The 16,833-nt window shown below is 50.9% G+C and overlaps 1 protein-coding gene across 3 annotated transcripts; it reads right to left on the minus strand.

Annotated features, from left to right (window-relative positions):
• Positions 1 to 151: 151 nt before the first annotated feature.
• Positions 152 to 16,833, minus strand: FCMR (Fc mu receptor). 3 transcript variants are annotated; one of them, XM_025429744.3, is made up of 9 exons: positions 16,616 to 16,833; positions 11,497 to 11,622; positions 9,028 to 9,363; positions 8,171 to 8,302; positions 6,985 to 7,207; positions 5,251 to 5,381; positions 4,754 to 4,912; positions 4,371 to 4,423; positions 152 to 1,904 (listed from the first exon to the last, which is right to left on the minus strand). In XM_025429744.3, exons 2-9 carry the CDS (start codon positions 11,516 to 11,518, stop codon positions 1,728 to 1,730), a joined length of 1,233 nt encoding a protein of 410 aa, XP_025285529.1. In that variant the 5' UTR covers positions 11,519 to 11,622; positions 16,616 to 16,833; the 3' UTR covers positions 152 to 1,727. The 3 variants fall into 3 exon arrangements, with proteins under 3 accessions (XP_025285529.1, XP_025285528.1, XP_035574765.1); XM_025429743.3 differs by lacking the exon at positions 11,497 to 11,622 and having other exon boundaries at positions 16,616 to 16,830; XM_035718872.2 differs by lacking the exons at positions 4,754 to 4,912; positions 11,497 to 11,622 and having other exon boundaries at positions 16,616 to 16,829.

Genomic DNA, 16,833 nt, shown 5'->3' on the forward strand with positions numbered 1-16,833 from the left:
CTTCATTCTTTAAATGGCCCCAAAGACAATCACGGAAGGTTCTCTTAGATGCTGTGAATGATCTACAAGGTAGATTTCTGTATTTATTACCACTCTATTTAATTCCTGTCAGTGTTTTAACTGATGTCATATTTATTTGTCACATCGTAAATTCTGTGTAGGCAGCAGGGACAGTGCCCCATGCTTCTTTTTTATTCTCCACAATGCTTGACACCGTGTGGGACAGTGGATGAGTGCTCAGTAAATGCTTAATAAACTGGGTTTTTTGTCTGTATTTGAATTATTGAGGATCAATGAGGGGGTGCTGGGATACGAGGTTGAACTTCATGGGCTAGAAACCATACTGCCACGAGATCTGTAGGAACAGAGCATTGGGGTGGAGGTGAGGGGCATCAGTTTGAAAGGTAAATGATAGAAGATACAACGCAGGCTAAGTGCCCAGCACAATGCAGCCTCACTAAACATTTCATTTCTCCCCACCCCATTTCCATCATCCCTTCTCATTGGGGCCCCTCCTCTCTTACACTATACATTCTTATCAACCACTTGAGAGGGTGCCATTGTCAAGTTGACACTGCTGGTGGTGTCATCATACCTGGATGGACTGTCCAATCTCTCTGCTAATAAAAGGCAGGAGACTCATTTCTGGCAGCCTCTTCTTTCTAAGTGTGGACAAGTGCCCAGTAAGGCTGAGTTATGCATCCAGGAAAGGTCTTCTTCTCAACAGCAAGACTGGGTGTTCTCTAGTCTCAAGCTCTGAATGGACTTTGTAGTTGACTTTAGTCCAGAGATGCAATGTCTGCCTCTGCCCTGGCCCAGAAAACTGATGAGAAAGTATATGGTGAAGGGCCAATCTCTCTCCTTTCATGACGTAAGTGCTATTACAGAGCACCTGGCCCTCCAAGAAGCCACTTTCCTCCCCTACCTTGGCACAGATTACATGGCAAAGAAATGAGGGGGCATTTCTGAAGCAGAGATGTAATAGTTTGGGGTGACCAAAACAGACCAACATTCAGATAGGTACACAAAGTTAGTGCTAAGCCATGGAAGAAAGATAAAGAGATGACACAAACTATGCTATTTTTAAAACAGGGGAGACACACGGGTCAGGGTACTTATGTGCATCAAGGGAGGGAGACAGTAAAGAGAATTTAGGGACATGTATACATATGATCACTAACACTAACAAGCGTGGTTCTGAAAATTTACATTTCATCACATCAGGAGAAAATGTCCTCACCATCGGACTCAAGATGTACAGAAGCTCACTAGTAAGAGGCTGCCTCAAGATCAGGGCAAAGGAGCAGGGGCATTTCATACCTGACCCTTTCGTAACTCACAGGACTGAGGCATCCCTCACTACGAGGTCCAAGAGCCTTCCACTGGTGTGACGCCCAAGCCTGAGAAAGTCTCCCAAAGCCACAGCCATGCCTATGCTCCAGCCTGATGCCATGGGTCCGGAGCCATGGCAGTAAAGATCCTGTGATCAAAGACGCTCTGCAGATTCCACGGCTTGGAGAGGAAGCTGGTGCAACCAAGACAAATGCTCTGCATGCCCAGAGCCCACCTGAAAACCACAGGGTGGCTGCAGAGGTGCGCAAGAAGAGCTGGGAGGGGGCTACTGAGCTATTCTCTGAAGAGACAGGAACAAGACTTGAGGCTGGTGCAGGAGGTAATGAGGGCTCTGAAAACAGAGCAAGTATTGGAAACAAGCAGCTAGATAGGGCTCATTGGCACCAAGGTCTGGGCCCAGGGGGACAGCTGGATAGGTGAGTCAGGTAAGGAATATTGACATAGTCATCCGAATCTGTGTCCTCCGCGTTGGCAGCAGGCTCACGGTAGCAGCTCACATAGTCACAGCTGGTCTTCAGAGACGGGGCGTGGAGCCAGAGAACTTCAGACGCCTGGGAACAACCAAAGAAGTGTCACTGGATCTGGGGAGGGTGATTTTCGTATCTCTCCAGATAGATTTCCACAGTGGGCAATGGTGGGGGGGGCGCGGGGTAAGTGCGGGCTTGCTGATTTCTAGAAGGCAGAGATGCAGAAGTGTCTCTCACTTGGGCAGTTTCAGGGTGGGGTCTCACTCCAGATAACTGGAAAACGCTTAGATCTAGTGTGGGCAGGAAATGCCTTAAATGGGGCTCCAGCTAAATTCACGTGGCTGAGCATGGGGCTGAAGGAGACTCAGCTGCCAGAGGAGTTTCCCCTCTGGGATTAGATGGTTGGTGTGACTTGTGGAATAAATATGCATATTCTTAGGGAGTTATTCAGAAGCAGGGTGAGTCATCCCCTGCACCTCTGTGAGGACTCAGAGAAGTTGTGATGTGGCATAACAGTACATTCCAGGAAGGGGCTGGGTAGTGAAGGGGAGGGAGGCGGTAGGCCATTTGAGCACAGTGGTGCTCTTCCTCCCCGGAAGGAAACCGCAGGATCATCTGGCTCGGGAAGGGTCAGTTCTTGGGAGGATGGGGCTGTGCCCTGACTCCAACACTGCACAGTTATTATGGCATCCACCCAAGAAAGGCTTCAGTGGGGAGAGTCGCCCTATTGAAACACAAGAGCTGAGGACAGAAGTCCAGCCCCATGAGCACAGTGAGCACTCGGGAAGTGCTCAGCCATGGAAAGCAGCTATTACTTTGTGAACTTTGCCAGAGAGGGAATGAGCTGCAATTTGCTTCAAAAACACATCTCTGGGTGCCTGGGTGGCTCAGTCCATTAAGTGCCTGCCCTCAGCTCAGGTCATGATCCCAGGGTCCTGGGATTGAGTCCTGCATCAGGCTCCCTGCTCCATGGGGAGTCTGCTTCTCCCTCCTCCCCTCTTCCCCTCACCCAGCTCGTGCTTCTCTCTCTCTGTCTCAAATAAATAAATAAAATCTTAAAACTATATACATATATATGTATATATATGTATATATCTTCTACTGCTTGTTACACTTCATCATTTAAGATTAATTTATCCTGCTTGAAAAATCAAGATGCTCCCTGTGAAGGCTAAAATATCGAGGCATTAACCATCCACACCTTGTGGTGGACTGGTTCCATCAAGACTTTTGCCGCTAATAGTGGGAATGAGAGTTTCAAGCAGGGAGGAAGAGTAAGATTTGAGCGAGGTACAGGCTCAGGCGAGGGTGTGTGCGGCTGCAGGGAGGTTCAAGGGGAAAGGGCTGGTGTAGAGGTAGAGGGTGCTGTGGGCCACGCCTACGCTGCCATGAACCTCCTCTGGCAGGGGCGCGGGAGGACACGGTCAAGAAGCTGGCGGTGACTGTGGCAGAGCTGTTACTTGTTACTGGGGATCACAGTCTCTTTTTAATAAGGCACACCATGGCCGGGTTAGGGACTCCATTTCTCAGCCTCCCTTGAAGATAGGTGTGGTTGCATGACTAAGTCATGGCCAGTAGGACGTGACTGGAAGTGATGTGTGAAACCTCGGGGTTATGGTCTACGGTCCCTCTCTCTTTCTCTTATGGGCTGGAATGTAGACATGGATGTTGGTGATTGAGTATGGACGGTGGACCAGGCAAGACTCCAGGGGACAGTAGAGCAACCAGACAAGGTGTTTGAGTCCCTGGGTGACCTGGTGGCTTCCTCTATCTCTTCCTGGCCCCCTGCTTTACCTTGGGAGGGAAACAGGCTTCCGTGTTGTGAGCTCTGTGGCTTAGGGTCTGGTGCATTAGCTTAGTCTACGCCCTAAATGAAACCGGAACATTTGCCACACTTAGTTTTTTCCCAGTTCCTGAGGCAAGAGTAGTAGTAGTGTTTATCTACTGTGGGCTACTTTAGAGAATAAAATACATTCTCTTCATAATTTGGATCAACAGAGATCAATGAACAGTTTGAGTACTTTTTACCCATGTGCCAACGGCCATTGATAGGAACAGGAGCTCCCTATGTCCATTCCTACATTTCCAGGGACTCCTCCTCACCCAAGCCTTGAATCCTATCTACATCTTGACATCTATCTGCCAAGTCATCCTCTAGGCCAGGCTTCCGCAAACTCCAGTGATGGGCAAACTACCTCCTCTCGTCCTGCAGGGCTTACTAGAAAGTTCTCCCTCCTATTAAGATGAAACTGGGTAGATTCCAATCCCTCAAGGCCCTGGCGATCGCAGCTCTCTCGTGCGCCAGTGCTTGTCTGTAGAGTTGCCATCCATCGCCCCGCTGAGCGCGCGCTCACCCCACCTGCCCCCGGAAGCCGGTAGCGAAGCCCTATTACAATTGCGGGGCAGTCCGGGGAGACTGACGCCACCTCTTCCCAGACTGGAGCTGCTGGGACAGCCCCGCCCTCCGGCTAACAGGCCGCCCCCGCCCCCCCACCCTCCCCACCCAGGTCTGGCGCCGCGGCTGCCAATCAGGGGCGGGGCGGAGCTTACCTGCGGAGCGACAGGTGGCGCCGAGGGTCGGGAGCCGGGGAGAGGAGGGACGCCTAAGGGGACGCGGAGACGGAGGTGAGGGCGTGGCCTCGGGTACGCCCCGCCCCTGTCAGGCAGGCCCCGCCCCCGCCCGGCCCTGGCCCCGCCCCCTCCCCGGCACGGCCCCGCCCCCGGCCCGCCCGGCCCCCGGGAAGCCCAGGGAAGGTCGAGCTGGCGCCCAGGCGCGGGGCGGTCCTGGAGGCGCGGGTTTCTGCGGCTGCAGCGCGCCCGCGGGTCCTGCCCGCCCCGGCCCCGCCCCGGCCCCGCCCCCAGCCGAGCCCCGCCAGGCCCTGGCCCCGCCCCCGCCCCGCCGTCCCCGGGGGCGCGCCCAGCGCGCAGCTCACCCTCCGCGTCCGCCGCTCGAGCGCGCCGCGGGCAGGCGGTGTAGATGTTGTTCTGCGAGCGCGGCGGCTGCGACCCGCGGGGCCGATGCGGCGGAGGCCGCTGGGACGCCTCGAGGGCGCGCATCCTCACGGCCGCGCGGCGGGCCCGCCTGGAGAGGGCTGCCCCGGGAAGCCGGGGCGAGAGGAGAACGGCGTCAGGGGCCCGCGGCCACCGCGCCCGCCCTCGGGGCTCCCTCCCCGGCCCGGCCGGGTCTGCAGAGGAGGTGCTCGGAGGGTGTAAGGCCAGCCCTGCCGCCCTCTGCAGGCCGGCGGAGCCAGGCGCCCTCCTGGCCCCCATCTCCAGATCACGCACCCCCTCCCACGTTCCTCCTGCCCCAGGCTGCTCAGCTGAAGCTCCCGAGTGTCCCCTGCAAGGGGGGGGGGGGGTCCAGCGGAGTCCGAATGTTCTGGGCCCTTTCGGCGCGCACCTCGCCCTCCCCGAGCCCGGAGCCGCTCACCTTTCCTCCTCTGAATGACCCTTTTCATCAGCAGCCCCAGCAGTGCCAGCAGGATGAGGGCCAGGGTGGTGGGGACCAGGATGTGAAATCCTTGGTCTTCCAACCCAGGCACGGGGTCCTGGTGGAAGGCTCTGAGGATGGAAGCAGAGCGAGAGGGAAGATGAGGTCTGGGAGGAGGGAGGTTTAAGGCAGCACTCCTGGGTAGCCAGCTGTTTTGGAGATGGCTCACAGGTCTGTCCCTTGGCTAACAAAACCTCCCCCTCTCCCCCAAAGAGCCTTGTCTACGGAGTCACGAAACCTGGATTCAGATTCAGGTTCAGCTGTCTACTGGCTGTGTGACCTTGAATCAGTCCCCGGACGTCTCCGAACCTCATCTCCAGGGATGGGTGTAGTAAAACCTATTTCACAGAACTGTTAAAGGGCAAAACAAAATTGTAGATATAAAGAAGTGAAAGCACCTGGTCCAGGCGGCAATCGGATGTCAGTTCCCCTTCTGATTGTTTGCATCTCACTTTTCTTACAAGATTAGTGCAAAGACTAAACAAATTAAGTTTCTTATAACCGTGGAAAAAGATGTTTCTCTCATGGGGTGCCCTCATCTTAGAAGGTCTTCCGTCTATTTGCTCTACAGGTTGAAACCTCAGTACATCAGTTCTCTTTTCTTTGCAATCATGACAAACTAGAATCCATTTTTTTTTCTCTCACTGTCCTCAGTTCTTGTGTTTATACCAGCTACCACCCTCATCACAGTCAGACTGGCCTTAGTAAGATCAGACCTGGTTATGGCATGTTTTCATCTTTCTTACACTTTCAGGATGGAACACGATGCCTGGCAGGTAGTAGAAACTAAGCAAACATTGGTTGAGGGGCACCCAAGGGTCCCACGGTTGGTTTCAACTCAGGTCATGATCTCAGGGTCGTGAACTTGATCGAGCCCCATGTCAGGCTCCACGCTCAGCAGGGAGTCTGCCTGAGAGTCTGTCTCCCTATCTTTCTGCTCCTCCATTTGTGCTCTCTCTCTCTCAAATAAATAAATTAATTAATTAAAAAAATGTTGGTTGAATTGACTTGGATTCTGGTGCAGTCTACTGAACTAGGAGTCAGGAGTCCTGGTTCTATATAGGCCACGTAGTTCTCATGACCTCAGTTCCTCACCTCTAAAACCCAAATGATGTTGGAGGTCTCTTTTCTTGCTAACATGCTTGTCTTTGCTTAGGCAAAAATAATTCCAATTATTATAGGTTTTCTTTGGAGACTGGGCCAATGCTGCCCCCTGGGGGTCCATTGCAGCACTTTCCTGGGTGTGCCCCAGCCTTGAGGCCAGTGCTGCTGTTCAGTAGAAACACTAGGTCACAGATGCAATTTAAATTTCCTAATAGCCACACTGAAAAAGTGAAAGAAAACAGGTGAAGTGGATTTTAATGGTTAATAGTTTCGTCGTTGGTTTTTATTTTTATTTAGATTCTCCCTCAAGGCAGATCTGAATGAATGCTGAGGGACTTAAAGATTCGGGTCTCATTTCTACAGGATCTCCTGCTGGGCATGGACAAGTGTATTCTTGTCATTGGACGACCGAGGTAACGTGCTACACTCATGGGTAGTAGAGTCCACAGTGGCCTGGAGCCAAGAAGGGTCTGGGATGGCGGGTGTTGCAGGAAGACTTCAGGGGATCTTCTAACTCTAGACTCCTTTGCCTGACCTCTAGCCCTTCCTGGATGGGTGGAGACCTCTTACCTCTGCCTGTGAAGCCTGGTGTGGTAGTTGTAGCTGGCCGTCTGGGGCCTCGGCAGTGCCTCCGGAGCTGAGGTCTTTGAGGCTATGGTGGAGGGCAGGAGGGTTGGGGGCTTGGAAGCTGCTACTGAAGATGCTCTGGAAACTCGAAGGTGGTGAGAGATTGGGATCGGGGGGGAGGAGTGAACTGCTGGAGGGGCCTCAGTCCTTGGAGCTGGTGTTACCACTGCAGGAGATAACAGGGAAAAAGTGACCTTCCCTCCACACACTCTGTAGTCTCCAGCAGGATTGGGTCACCCTCCCTTTCTGGAACACACTCTTTCCCTTCACCTAGACTGTCCTCACGGCCTGAAATGCCTTCTCAATACGTTCTCTACACCAAGTAAATTCTATGTATATTTGCTTCAAATGCCATTGCCTCCAAGAGGCCTTCTCTGACCTCCCAGGCAGAGGAGCTTGTCCTCCTCTGAGCATGGAGAAAACCCTATTTGTAGTTCCATCCCTCCTCTGCTTTATGCTGTATGTGTGTGCTTGGCTATTCTCCTTCATCCCACGCCTGACAGTCATAACCGTGGGTATATGGGATGCTCGGTTACACTATCCCTCTTGGCACTCAGCAGAGTCCTCTAGTGTGACAATTGTTCAATTAATGTATCTACCCTCACAAGATAGACGGGAGGATATGATGGAGATAGTTGCCTGTCAAAATGCGTTTAAGACAGAAAAAGAATGTAGGATGTAAAAGTACCCTTGGTAAGGTCATCGGTCTTTTTATTGCAAAACAGAATTGTTAAAATCACCGTATTCCAGCAAACGTAGACAACCCTATGGGCAGGAGGCATGAGGGACTCTGGCTGGAAGAGGTCGGCCCAGTCTGGGTTTCCACAGGTCATTCATAGAGACCTAAGATTTTGTGAATGAAGCATGAACTTCATTCCTTGTGGTGCCACCTGGTGGTGATGTGTTCAGTCCTGCAACTAGTCCTGACCAGGCTTTAAAGGTGGGCGGGAAGCACATAGGACACTAATCTCAGAGAGGTACCCTCTCCCAGGACAGGGAAATACCCATCTGAGACTCACCTGTGCTCTGCAACCACTCCGCGAACTGAACACGTCCCCCCTCCTCCACTGCCACAATGCCACGTCATCTCTCCCTCCCCCTCTCCTACCCTGGCTTCGGTTGAACTGACCTTTAGGGATGAATTCGAAAGAACTGGGAGGTGGGGGCATCTTGAACCAAGGGGGCATCGGCATGTGTAGGAATTTATGAAACCAACTTGGAGGCTCAGGCATCGGCTCCTCTTCCCAGAATAGGTCATACTCTGTGGAGGCAAGGGGAGGGGGAAACACTGGTGGGTTCCGAGAACAGGCCTGGGAAAGGGACGTGGGTAGGAGTGGAAGCGGGCTCAGCCAGGGTGGATGGCGGTGAGGCGGACGAGGGGCTGGGGGCAGAGTCCAGCAGGAAGAGCCGAATAAGCCATGGGCTGGAGACTTCCCTGAATGATAGGCTCTTTCATGATACCTTCCACCCCCTCGGTCAACCTTGGCACCAGAGGCCACTGGGATTCTAGGTTGTTGACTTGGTGCTGCCTAGGAGTTGGAAAGTCAGTGGAGGCAGGGAGAAAGATGGGATTTGGAAGAAGATATATGGAAAGGATCAGATTATCAAGTGCCAAGTCTGGTCTACAAATGTGACTTGAAATCCCTGATATTTCTCACGGGACAACTATGTAGGACAATTATGCCCTTTTGCTTCCGATTTCCTCCTGTCTCGGAGCCTCTCCTCGATCTAAAGCCCCCAGTGCCCTCAGACCTTGGGTAGGGTGGATCCGGAACAACACTAGGAGAGCGCTTGTCTTGTTCCTTTCCTATGGTTTGGATAGGAAATTTTGGGGACTGTGAGGTTTCAACTCTATAAATCCCGATCATCTTTGGACTGGCTGACATGGCGGTAGCAGGACAGTCTGGGGACTGCTCTACTTTGAGGGCTGTGCCAGCCTTCCCAGGTGGGGACATTTGCTGGGAGCACTGAGCCGGGGGTACCTACCACTGTGGACACTCAGGGTGACTTGTTGGGTCTTGCCCCGGTCTGTGTTCATGCCGGTTCCACAGGCATAGATGCCACTGTCACTCTTGGTCAGCTCGGTGACCTCTACTAGGAACAGCTTCCTATCTGGACAAGGCTTCAGGGTGACTCGGTGCTTGTACTCTTCCTTGACGAAGTTCTTGTTGGATACCACGGTGGCACATACTCCGGATTCGGCTATTTCCCGGCACAGATAGAGCCTCACGTGCATTTGGGGAAGTGGGCACTCAATGGTAATGGATCCACCAAGCATTCCCTCCATCTTTACTTCTGGGAGGATCCTCAGAGCCCCAGCCACTGCAGGGAGAGGGAGTTCGTGTAGAGGAAGCCGCAGGCCCAACCACATCCCCAACTCCAGGCCCCAGCCTAGCCCCACACTCCTCCCCAGCTCCAGCCCCAGCTCCATCATCACCCCAAGCCTCAATGAGCCCTCAGCCTCGGCCCCCTCCTGCTCTCTTGCCCTTGCCTCATCCTCTGCCCCCCTCTCATCCCTAACCCTACATGTACCCTCAGCCCGGCTCTATGCCCTGTTCCCTTTTGCCCAAGCCTGACCCAGACAGACCTCTCCCAGCCCAAGCCTTAACCTAACCCTCAACTTCATTCAGACCCAAACCCATAAGATCCCAGACACCAACCCCCTAAGAATATAGTCAAACCTCCTGGCCCACCCGAGGATGAGATGCTGTGCCATGGTGGCCCCAAACAGCACATAGCACCCAAGTGACTTCAGTGTGGTGTTGGGAGGCACAGTGGTGTTTTGCTGCAAGAGGTTTTCTATCTAGTTTTATTTTGCTCAGATCCACTCAGCCAAAACGACTGTTCAGCCTCGGATTTTATTTTTTTAAGTCATTAAAAAAAAAAAAAGCATTTATTGAGTGCCTTTCATGTGGCAGGAAGGTAGCTGGCATCCCTGCCTTGCACATAATAAATCATTTAGCAGGTGATAGAAGTGAACAGTCACACAGCACAGGGTAATAAATTCCACGACAGAGATACACAGTGTTCCTTGGAAACAGCAGAGACCCCAGGACCAGGTTGTTGCAGAGGAATAGTGCAGTCTGAGGAAGGGTTTCTGGAAGAAGTGATGTCTCAGTTGTGCCCTGAGTGTGGAGGGCAGTGGAGAGAACTATGGTCATCCTCACTGAAGTAGGGAACACAAGGGTGTGTGTGAGTGCGTGCATGTGTGCATGGGTGTACGCATACTGCATGTGTGCTAGGGAGGGTGTGAAGCAGGGAGGAATAAATGCATGGTTCATGAGCCCCTGAAATCAAAAAGCTCACGCTTTGGCTGAGAAAAGGCAGGTCTAATGCGGTTGAGTCAGCTGGAGAAGAAGGTAAGTCCAAGTATGATTAACTATCACCTAAGTGGGTCCCAATCAGTGTCCACATATTTCTGGGAAGAGGAGCATGGGGTGACATGTGTGTGTTGGAGTGAGGCCCGGGGACTTGAGTGGAGGAGGAAAGACTCTTCTGGGCAGTGAGTACGGCCCCCAAAGAGGCTGGGATATGAGAAAGAACATGGCATGGGGGAGGGGTGGCAAAGAGGAGCCAACAAATGTCTTGAAATTCATACACTGACCACACATTGAGCATAGCTCCAACGAGTTTAGAGAGATGAGGACAGTCAAGGAGAGAAGCAGAGCCTGAGGCTCCCGGGTGAGCAGAGAGAGCTGAGGAGGACGTCTGGGGAGAGGAGGACGTGTGGGCAGCAGTGAAGAGGTAGGAACGGCCGTGGGCGGGCCAGGGCAGAGGGGCCGTGAAGGGAGCATTTGCTGGGGCACGTTCAAATCTCAGAGTGTAGCTGGTGTTAACGTGGTAGGGAGGAGCAGAGGGGCCACCGGACACGAAATAGCTGACACGGGAGCCTTCACATGCATAATCCGACGCTGCTTCTAATCTGTTGGAAACTGAGGTGTGTGAGGCAGCCTCATGGGTAGAGCGTGACCCATTCAAAAGACAAAGACGCAATCCAGGGGGTGGGGGAATTACCCTGTGCGTCCAGACAGCCCACACCTGGGTGCAAGGCCGTGCACTTGCCAGTGAACATGTATTTTTAGACCAACTCCGCCAGCAAGGGGAGTAAATACCACTTTCCCAAGTGCAAGATGCTACTGTGTGGGCAGGGGTGAGATGGAGCAGGGGAGCGAGGGGTGTCCACCTATACAGACACCTCAGTGACCTCACTCTGCTCAGGGATGATCTGGTAAAGCCCTGGCTGACCCAGACCCTCCGTCAAAGGTGTTGAAGCCCTAACCCTCAATGTGGTGGTGGTAGGAGGTGGAGCCTTTGGGAAATAATCAGGGTTAGATGAGGTTCGTGGAGCCCTCATAATGGGATTCATGTCCTCATTCCCTCCTTGTACACAAGAAGAGGCCACGCGAGCACCCAGGGAGACAGTGGCTGTCTATAAGCCAGGAAGAGGACCCTCACCAAGTGCAATATTTGCTGGCATCTTGATCTTGGGCTTCTAGTTTCCAGGACTGGAAGAAAGAAATACCTACTGTTGAAGTCACGCTGTCTATGGTAGTTCACTGAAGCAGCCAGACTGTGCAAACTCTGAATGGATGAAACACAAGAAAAGCTGCTGGGTACACTGAGCTCTGGCCCCAAGGAAGCACGAGTTGGCGGGATACGAAATGATCAGACCCCAGCTCTCCTTGGAGTTCGTGGCACCTTCTAACCCATACCCAACGCTCAGAAAAGCAGATTTCCCAAAGAGAGAAAAGTGAGAATATCTCCTGGTTTGGAACTTAATGCACAGTGTGCTCAAGATTCATGTGGGAGGAACTCACTAGGCTACAGATGGCTTGATCTTCCCTTTTGGCAAGGTGGTTACATCCAAGTAGGGTGGGGCCTGTGGACCTGCATTTCATGTATTTTATTTTATTTTATTTGAATTCAATTAATTGACATAAAATGTATCATTGGTTTCAGAGCTAGAGGTCAGTGAAAACAGTCTTACGTAACACCCAGGGCTCAGGACATCACGTGCCTTCCTTAAAATAAGCATCCCAGGTACCCTTGAATTTTTGCAATTCTGAACTATGTGGTTATTAGCTCCAAATGATTCTGGGGACTAAAGGGCGGGGTGGGAGAGATACCCAAAGGACCCACCCTGCTTACTATTGGTATTTTAGAGAGGCTATTGTAATGTAAGTGACATTAATCTCTAAATTGGTGACTTGGTTTTCCATGATGATGGTAGGGGACAGGGATACATGCCGTTTAAAAAGTCACTCTCAGTACGTAATTGGATATAAAGATATATATTTGGAACATAGGGAAAACCACAAAATTTCCATATTTCCATAATGAGAATCATGGCAAATGCCCACAGGCCTTGGCTGGGGTGGTGCTCTGGAGACTGGGCTTTGGATTCTATGTAGCGATGGTTTTTCCAGATGAGAACCCTGTCAACTTAGAGCAGAATTATTTCTGGAAGAAGGAAGTTAGCTTGAGGTTTTTAAGTTTATCACATGGAGTGTGAATTTCTAAAAAAGAATGAGAAACGTCCTCCCCAACTTCCCACCCCCACATATGCCAACATGTGTGTCTAGGCCGGCTGTCTGCTCTTTGTCCTGTCACAAGAAACGGAGTGTCCCCTCTCCCCCCAAAAGCCAGTCCTTCCTCCTGCGACCCGAGTCTGTCCTGAGTCACATTCTTTAGACCTTCTCCTGCGCCGCCGTCCCTTTCTCCTCCGTGTACCAGTGGTCTCCTCTCTGCCTGCACGGCTGTGGCCTACGCGCTTGCTCTGATGTTGCGCATATTGAAAAAGCCCTCCTCTTACTTTTTGCCTTCCCTTCAGCTGCTGTTCTCCCCTCCTCTGTTCGCTCTCCCAAACGCGTCATTGTGATCATGGAATCCACCTGCACACCTCCCACTTCCTCTTCACCCTACACCTGTCAGAGTTTTGTCTCCAACATTCCACTAGGATGGCTGGTCAAGGTCAGCAGAAATTTCCTTGTGGCCACATTTGGTGGCAAGTCATTGACGTGCCCTCTTGGCAACATCTGAGGGAACTGCTTGAAATGCTTGCTTCTTGTGGCTTCCCTGATGCCACAGTCTTTTCTTCTCCTTCTCTATCCGCCTCTCAATGTTGGGCTGCCCCAGGGCCTGGAACTTGGGCCTGTTCCCACCTGCATCTTCCCTTCCTCCTCCTGCACTAGCTCGTTTACTCCCATGGCTTTAATGCCAACTCTACATAGATTTCACCAGAATATTTTTCTCCAGTCTTGTCTGTACCTCTGAGCTCTGGAATCACCTTTCTGATAGCTCCACTTGGACTCGACTTGAACATCTAAGATATATTTCAAACTCACGAAGGCAAAACAAATAGACAAACAAAAAAGAAGAATTCTTGGTTTCTCTTCCAAAACCTGTTCCTTCTAAGCTCTTCCTATTTCAGGGGATAACACCAGCATCCATCCAACTGCTAAAGTCCAAAACTCATTCCCATATCGTATTAAAGAATCAAGAATAAATTTTAGGATTGTGTGTGTGTGTGGATGCGCGTGCACACGCATGCACACATGCACAGACCGGGTCACAACATCAAGTGTATGTATTATCATTTTTTGAGTCAAGGTAAAAAAAAGATTTGAAAGTCCACACCACGTAACACTGCCTTGCTTTATTATGGAGCTTCATCTAGGGCTGCAGCCAATGTGGTCTACGGCTTGGGCCCCATGCACTGGGCCCTGGGAACCAGGACCACCCCCCAAATTGGTACAAGCTGGGGCAGAAATACAGGTAAAGGCCCAAACATCAGACATGTAAGTATTTTAAAGTTATAAACCAAGTTAATGAACTGTTGAATAAAATGTGTTCTATGCCCTGTCTTGGCAAATTCACACACTTTTTAGATGTCCACTCCAAATCATTTCTAGGTGGGAAGAATATTTCCTGTTCCTAGCCTCTGTCCCCTCTGCCTTCTTTTCTCAGCACCACCTCCTGCCCACACCACAAGGATCCTGGTACGCACACAGCAGATAACCCAGCTGACATGTATTAGCTCCACCCATCTTATTCCAAATGATCACCTGTGGCCACCCTTTTATAGAATTAGAATTCTAGGATAGAAGACCTGGGATAGAGGTCGCACAGTCATTGAAAGTGGGCCCATAGTCATTTGGACAAGAAACTTGAGGTCTAGAAGAGGGGACATGGGTGCAGGCTCAAAGTGGACAATCTCCTTGGGCCTGTGAACTCCTCACCCTGTGGGAAAGGCTACAAATGGAGACGGACCAGACCTAGACCAAGGATCCCTCTGGCCCAGCTAGAATGGAGGTATTGCTCAGGACAGACTGCGGTGGTACAATTTAAGTACTCTTCATTCCTAGAGTCTTTGACCCCCACCAACCCCTCTCTCCTCTCAGGCCTATGTTTAGTTAACCATCCACTGGGTTCACATGAGCCCTACTACCACCTCTCAGTCTGACATTTCGTTAAAGCTGCATTTCCTTGGTCTTTTAGGGATTTTTAATCTTCCACTCAACAAATATTTGACTTTATTCCATATTCAAGACATCAGGAAGAAAGCAAATAGAATTAAAAAATAATTTTGACCCTCAATTAAATAATAATTTTTAAGCTTATCGTTTAATCAACAAGATGAACAGATGCCAAATCACAACATAAGGCAGAATGAGGCCCACTACGGGGATTCAGAAGATAGGGCTCTGGAAAGTGTATGAGAAGGAGGTGGAGGCTGAGGTGGACTTTCAAGGATAAAAGGTGGCGATGAGAGGAAGGATGTTCCTAGCAGAAGGAATGGCATGAGTAAAAACACGGTGGCAAGAATGTCCTAGCACATGTTCAAGGAGAAGTCCTCTTTGGCTGGAGGTTAAGAAAGTGCAGGGGAGGGTGGTAAGGTCGGAGGGTAAATGAGGAGCACAAAGGAGGAGTTTGTAGGCAGTGGGAGCCACTGAAGGTTGCTGGGAAGGGCAGTCCTGCGATCAGAGTCAAGCATTAGAAAGCGTAAGCTGGAGCCACAGGTGGGTCAGGTTGGAGGAAGTGGGGATGACTGTTCTTTTCCTTTCCATTCCCTTGAGGGGAGACTGCCACTGCTGCTCATTCTGGTAATGCTAACCCAGAAACTACATGAAGTGGCCATTGATTGGGTCACAGTCTGGGTGGGGATAAATGGGGAGACATGGTGAATGGAATACTACTCAGCCATCAAAAAAATGAAAACTTGCCATTTGCAATGACATGGATGGAACTAGAGGGTACTATGCTAAGGGAAATAAGTCAGTCAGAGAAAGACAATTATCATATGATTTTACTTGTATGTGGAAATTTTTTTAAACATTTTATTTATTTGACAGAGAAAGAGAGAGCACAGGTAGGGGGAGTGGCAAGCAGACGGAGAGGGAGAAGCAGGCTTCCACTGAGCAGGGAGCCTGATATGGGGCTTGATCCCAGGACCTCGGGATCATGACCTGAGCTGAAGGCAGCCACTTAACTGACTGAGGCACCCAGGTGCCCCTCATATGTGGAATTTGAGAAATAAAACAGAAGAGCATAAGGAAAAGGAGGGAAAAATAAAACAAGACGAAATCAGAGAAGGAGACAAACTATAAGAGACTCTTAGCTATAGGAAATAAACTGAGGGTCGCTGGAGAGAAGGGGCGTGAGGGGATGGGGTAAGTGGGTGATGGGCATTAAGGAAACCCTGTGATGTCATGAGCACTGGGTGTTATGTAAGACTGGTGAGTCACTGACCTCTACCTCTGAAACCAATAATACATTATATGTTAATTAATGGAATTTAAAATTTAAAAAAAACATTAAAAAAATATTCTGGCATTTTTCAGCTGATATTGGAGATAGTTAAGATGGATAGGAATTTGAAGTGAGATTTTAGGCATGTTGCATTTCCTATCTTGGTGGAACATAGAAATGGAAGTTCCCAGAAGACAGCTGTAAAGTGGTATGGAACTTGGGGAACGGATGAGGGTTACTGAATGGGAGAGGGAGTCTTCATTTAAAGGTGAAGCTGTGGGACGCCCGGGTGTCTCAGTGGTGGAGCCTCTGCCTCCTGGGGTCCCGGGATCAAGTCCCGCACTGGGTTCCTTGCAGGGAGCCTGCATCTCCCTCTGCCCATGTCTCTGTCTCTCTCTGTATCTCTCAGGAATAAATAAATAAAATCTTTAAAAAAAAAAAAAGCTGAAGTTGAAAACCAGCAGCAAAAGAGATTCAAAGAAAGAGAAGGTAGAGGTAGGAAGAAAGGAATTTGGAGGCACTTGCCTTAAGATCCCCTATTATCAGGCTAAGATGTCTAGGAGAGGTGACACCTTCAGCCCTCATGAGTCAACATCGCCCCGCAGGAGATGTGTCTGGAGTGGAGAGAGGGGCTCTAGCAGAGAACGGGGGAGGCTGCCCAAACTTCACGTGGTCTCCATCCGGATCCCATCCTAGTCTGGTCTGCCACTGGTCTGCCACTAAATCTGTCCAGGGACGTCAGAGCCAGAGATGGCCCGCAACTCCCCTACCTGTGGCCAAATTCGAGCCTCATAAACCGTGCACAGTGCTTTCCCGTGGCACTTACCTGGCAAGAAGCAAAGTGACCAAAGCCAGAGGTCCATGGCTCCTTCCAGAGCAAGGTCCCATCCAAGAGCCCCTGGAGATGGGAACAGAGACCCCCTGCTCACCCAGGAAACCTTTACAATCTGGAGCTTGAAAGAGATCTCTGGCCTCACGAGGAGCAAGGCTTGAAAATGAGGAAATGACAACTTGTCTTGTTTGCTCTCTTGTCTTAGACTAAAA

The sequence above is a fragment of the Canis lupus genome, chromosome 7 (genome assembly GCF_003254725.2).
Source record: "Canis lupus dingo isolate Sandy chromosome 7, ASM325472v2, whole genome shotgun sequence".
NCBI lineage: Eukaryota > Metazoa > Chordata > Mammalia > Carnivora > Canidae > Canis > Canis lupus.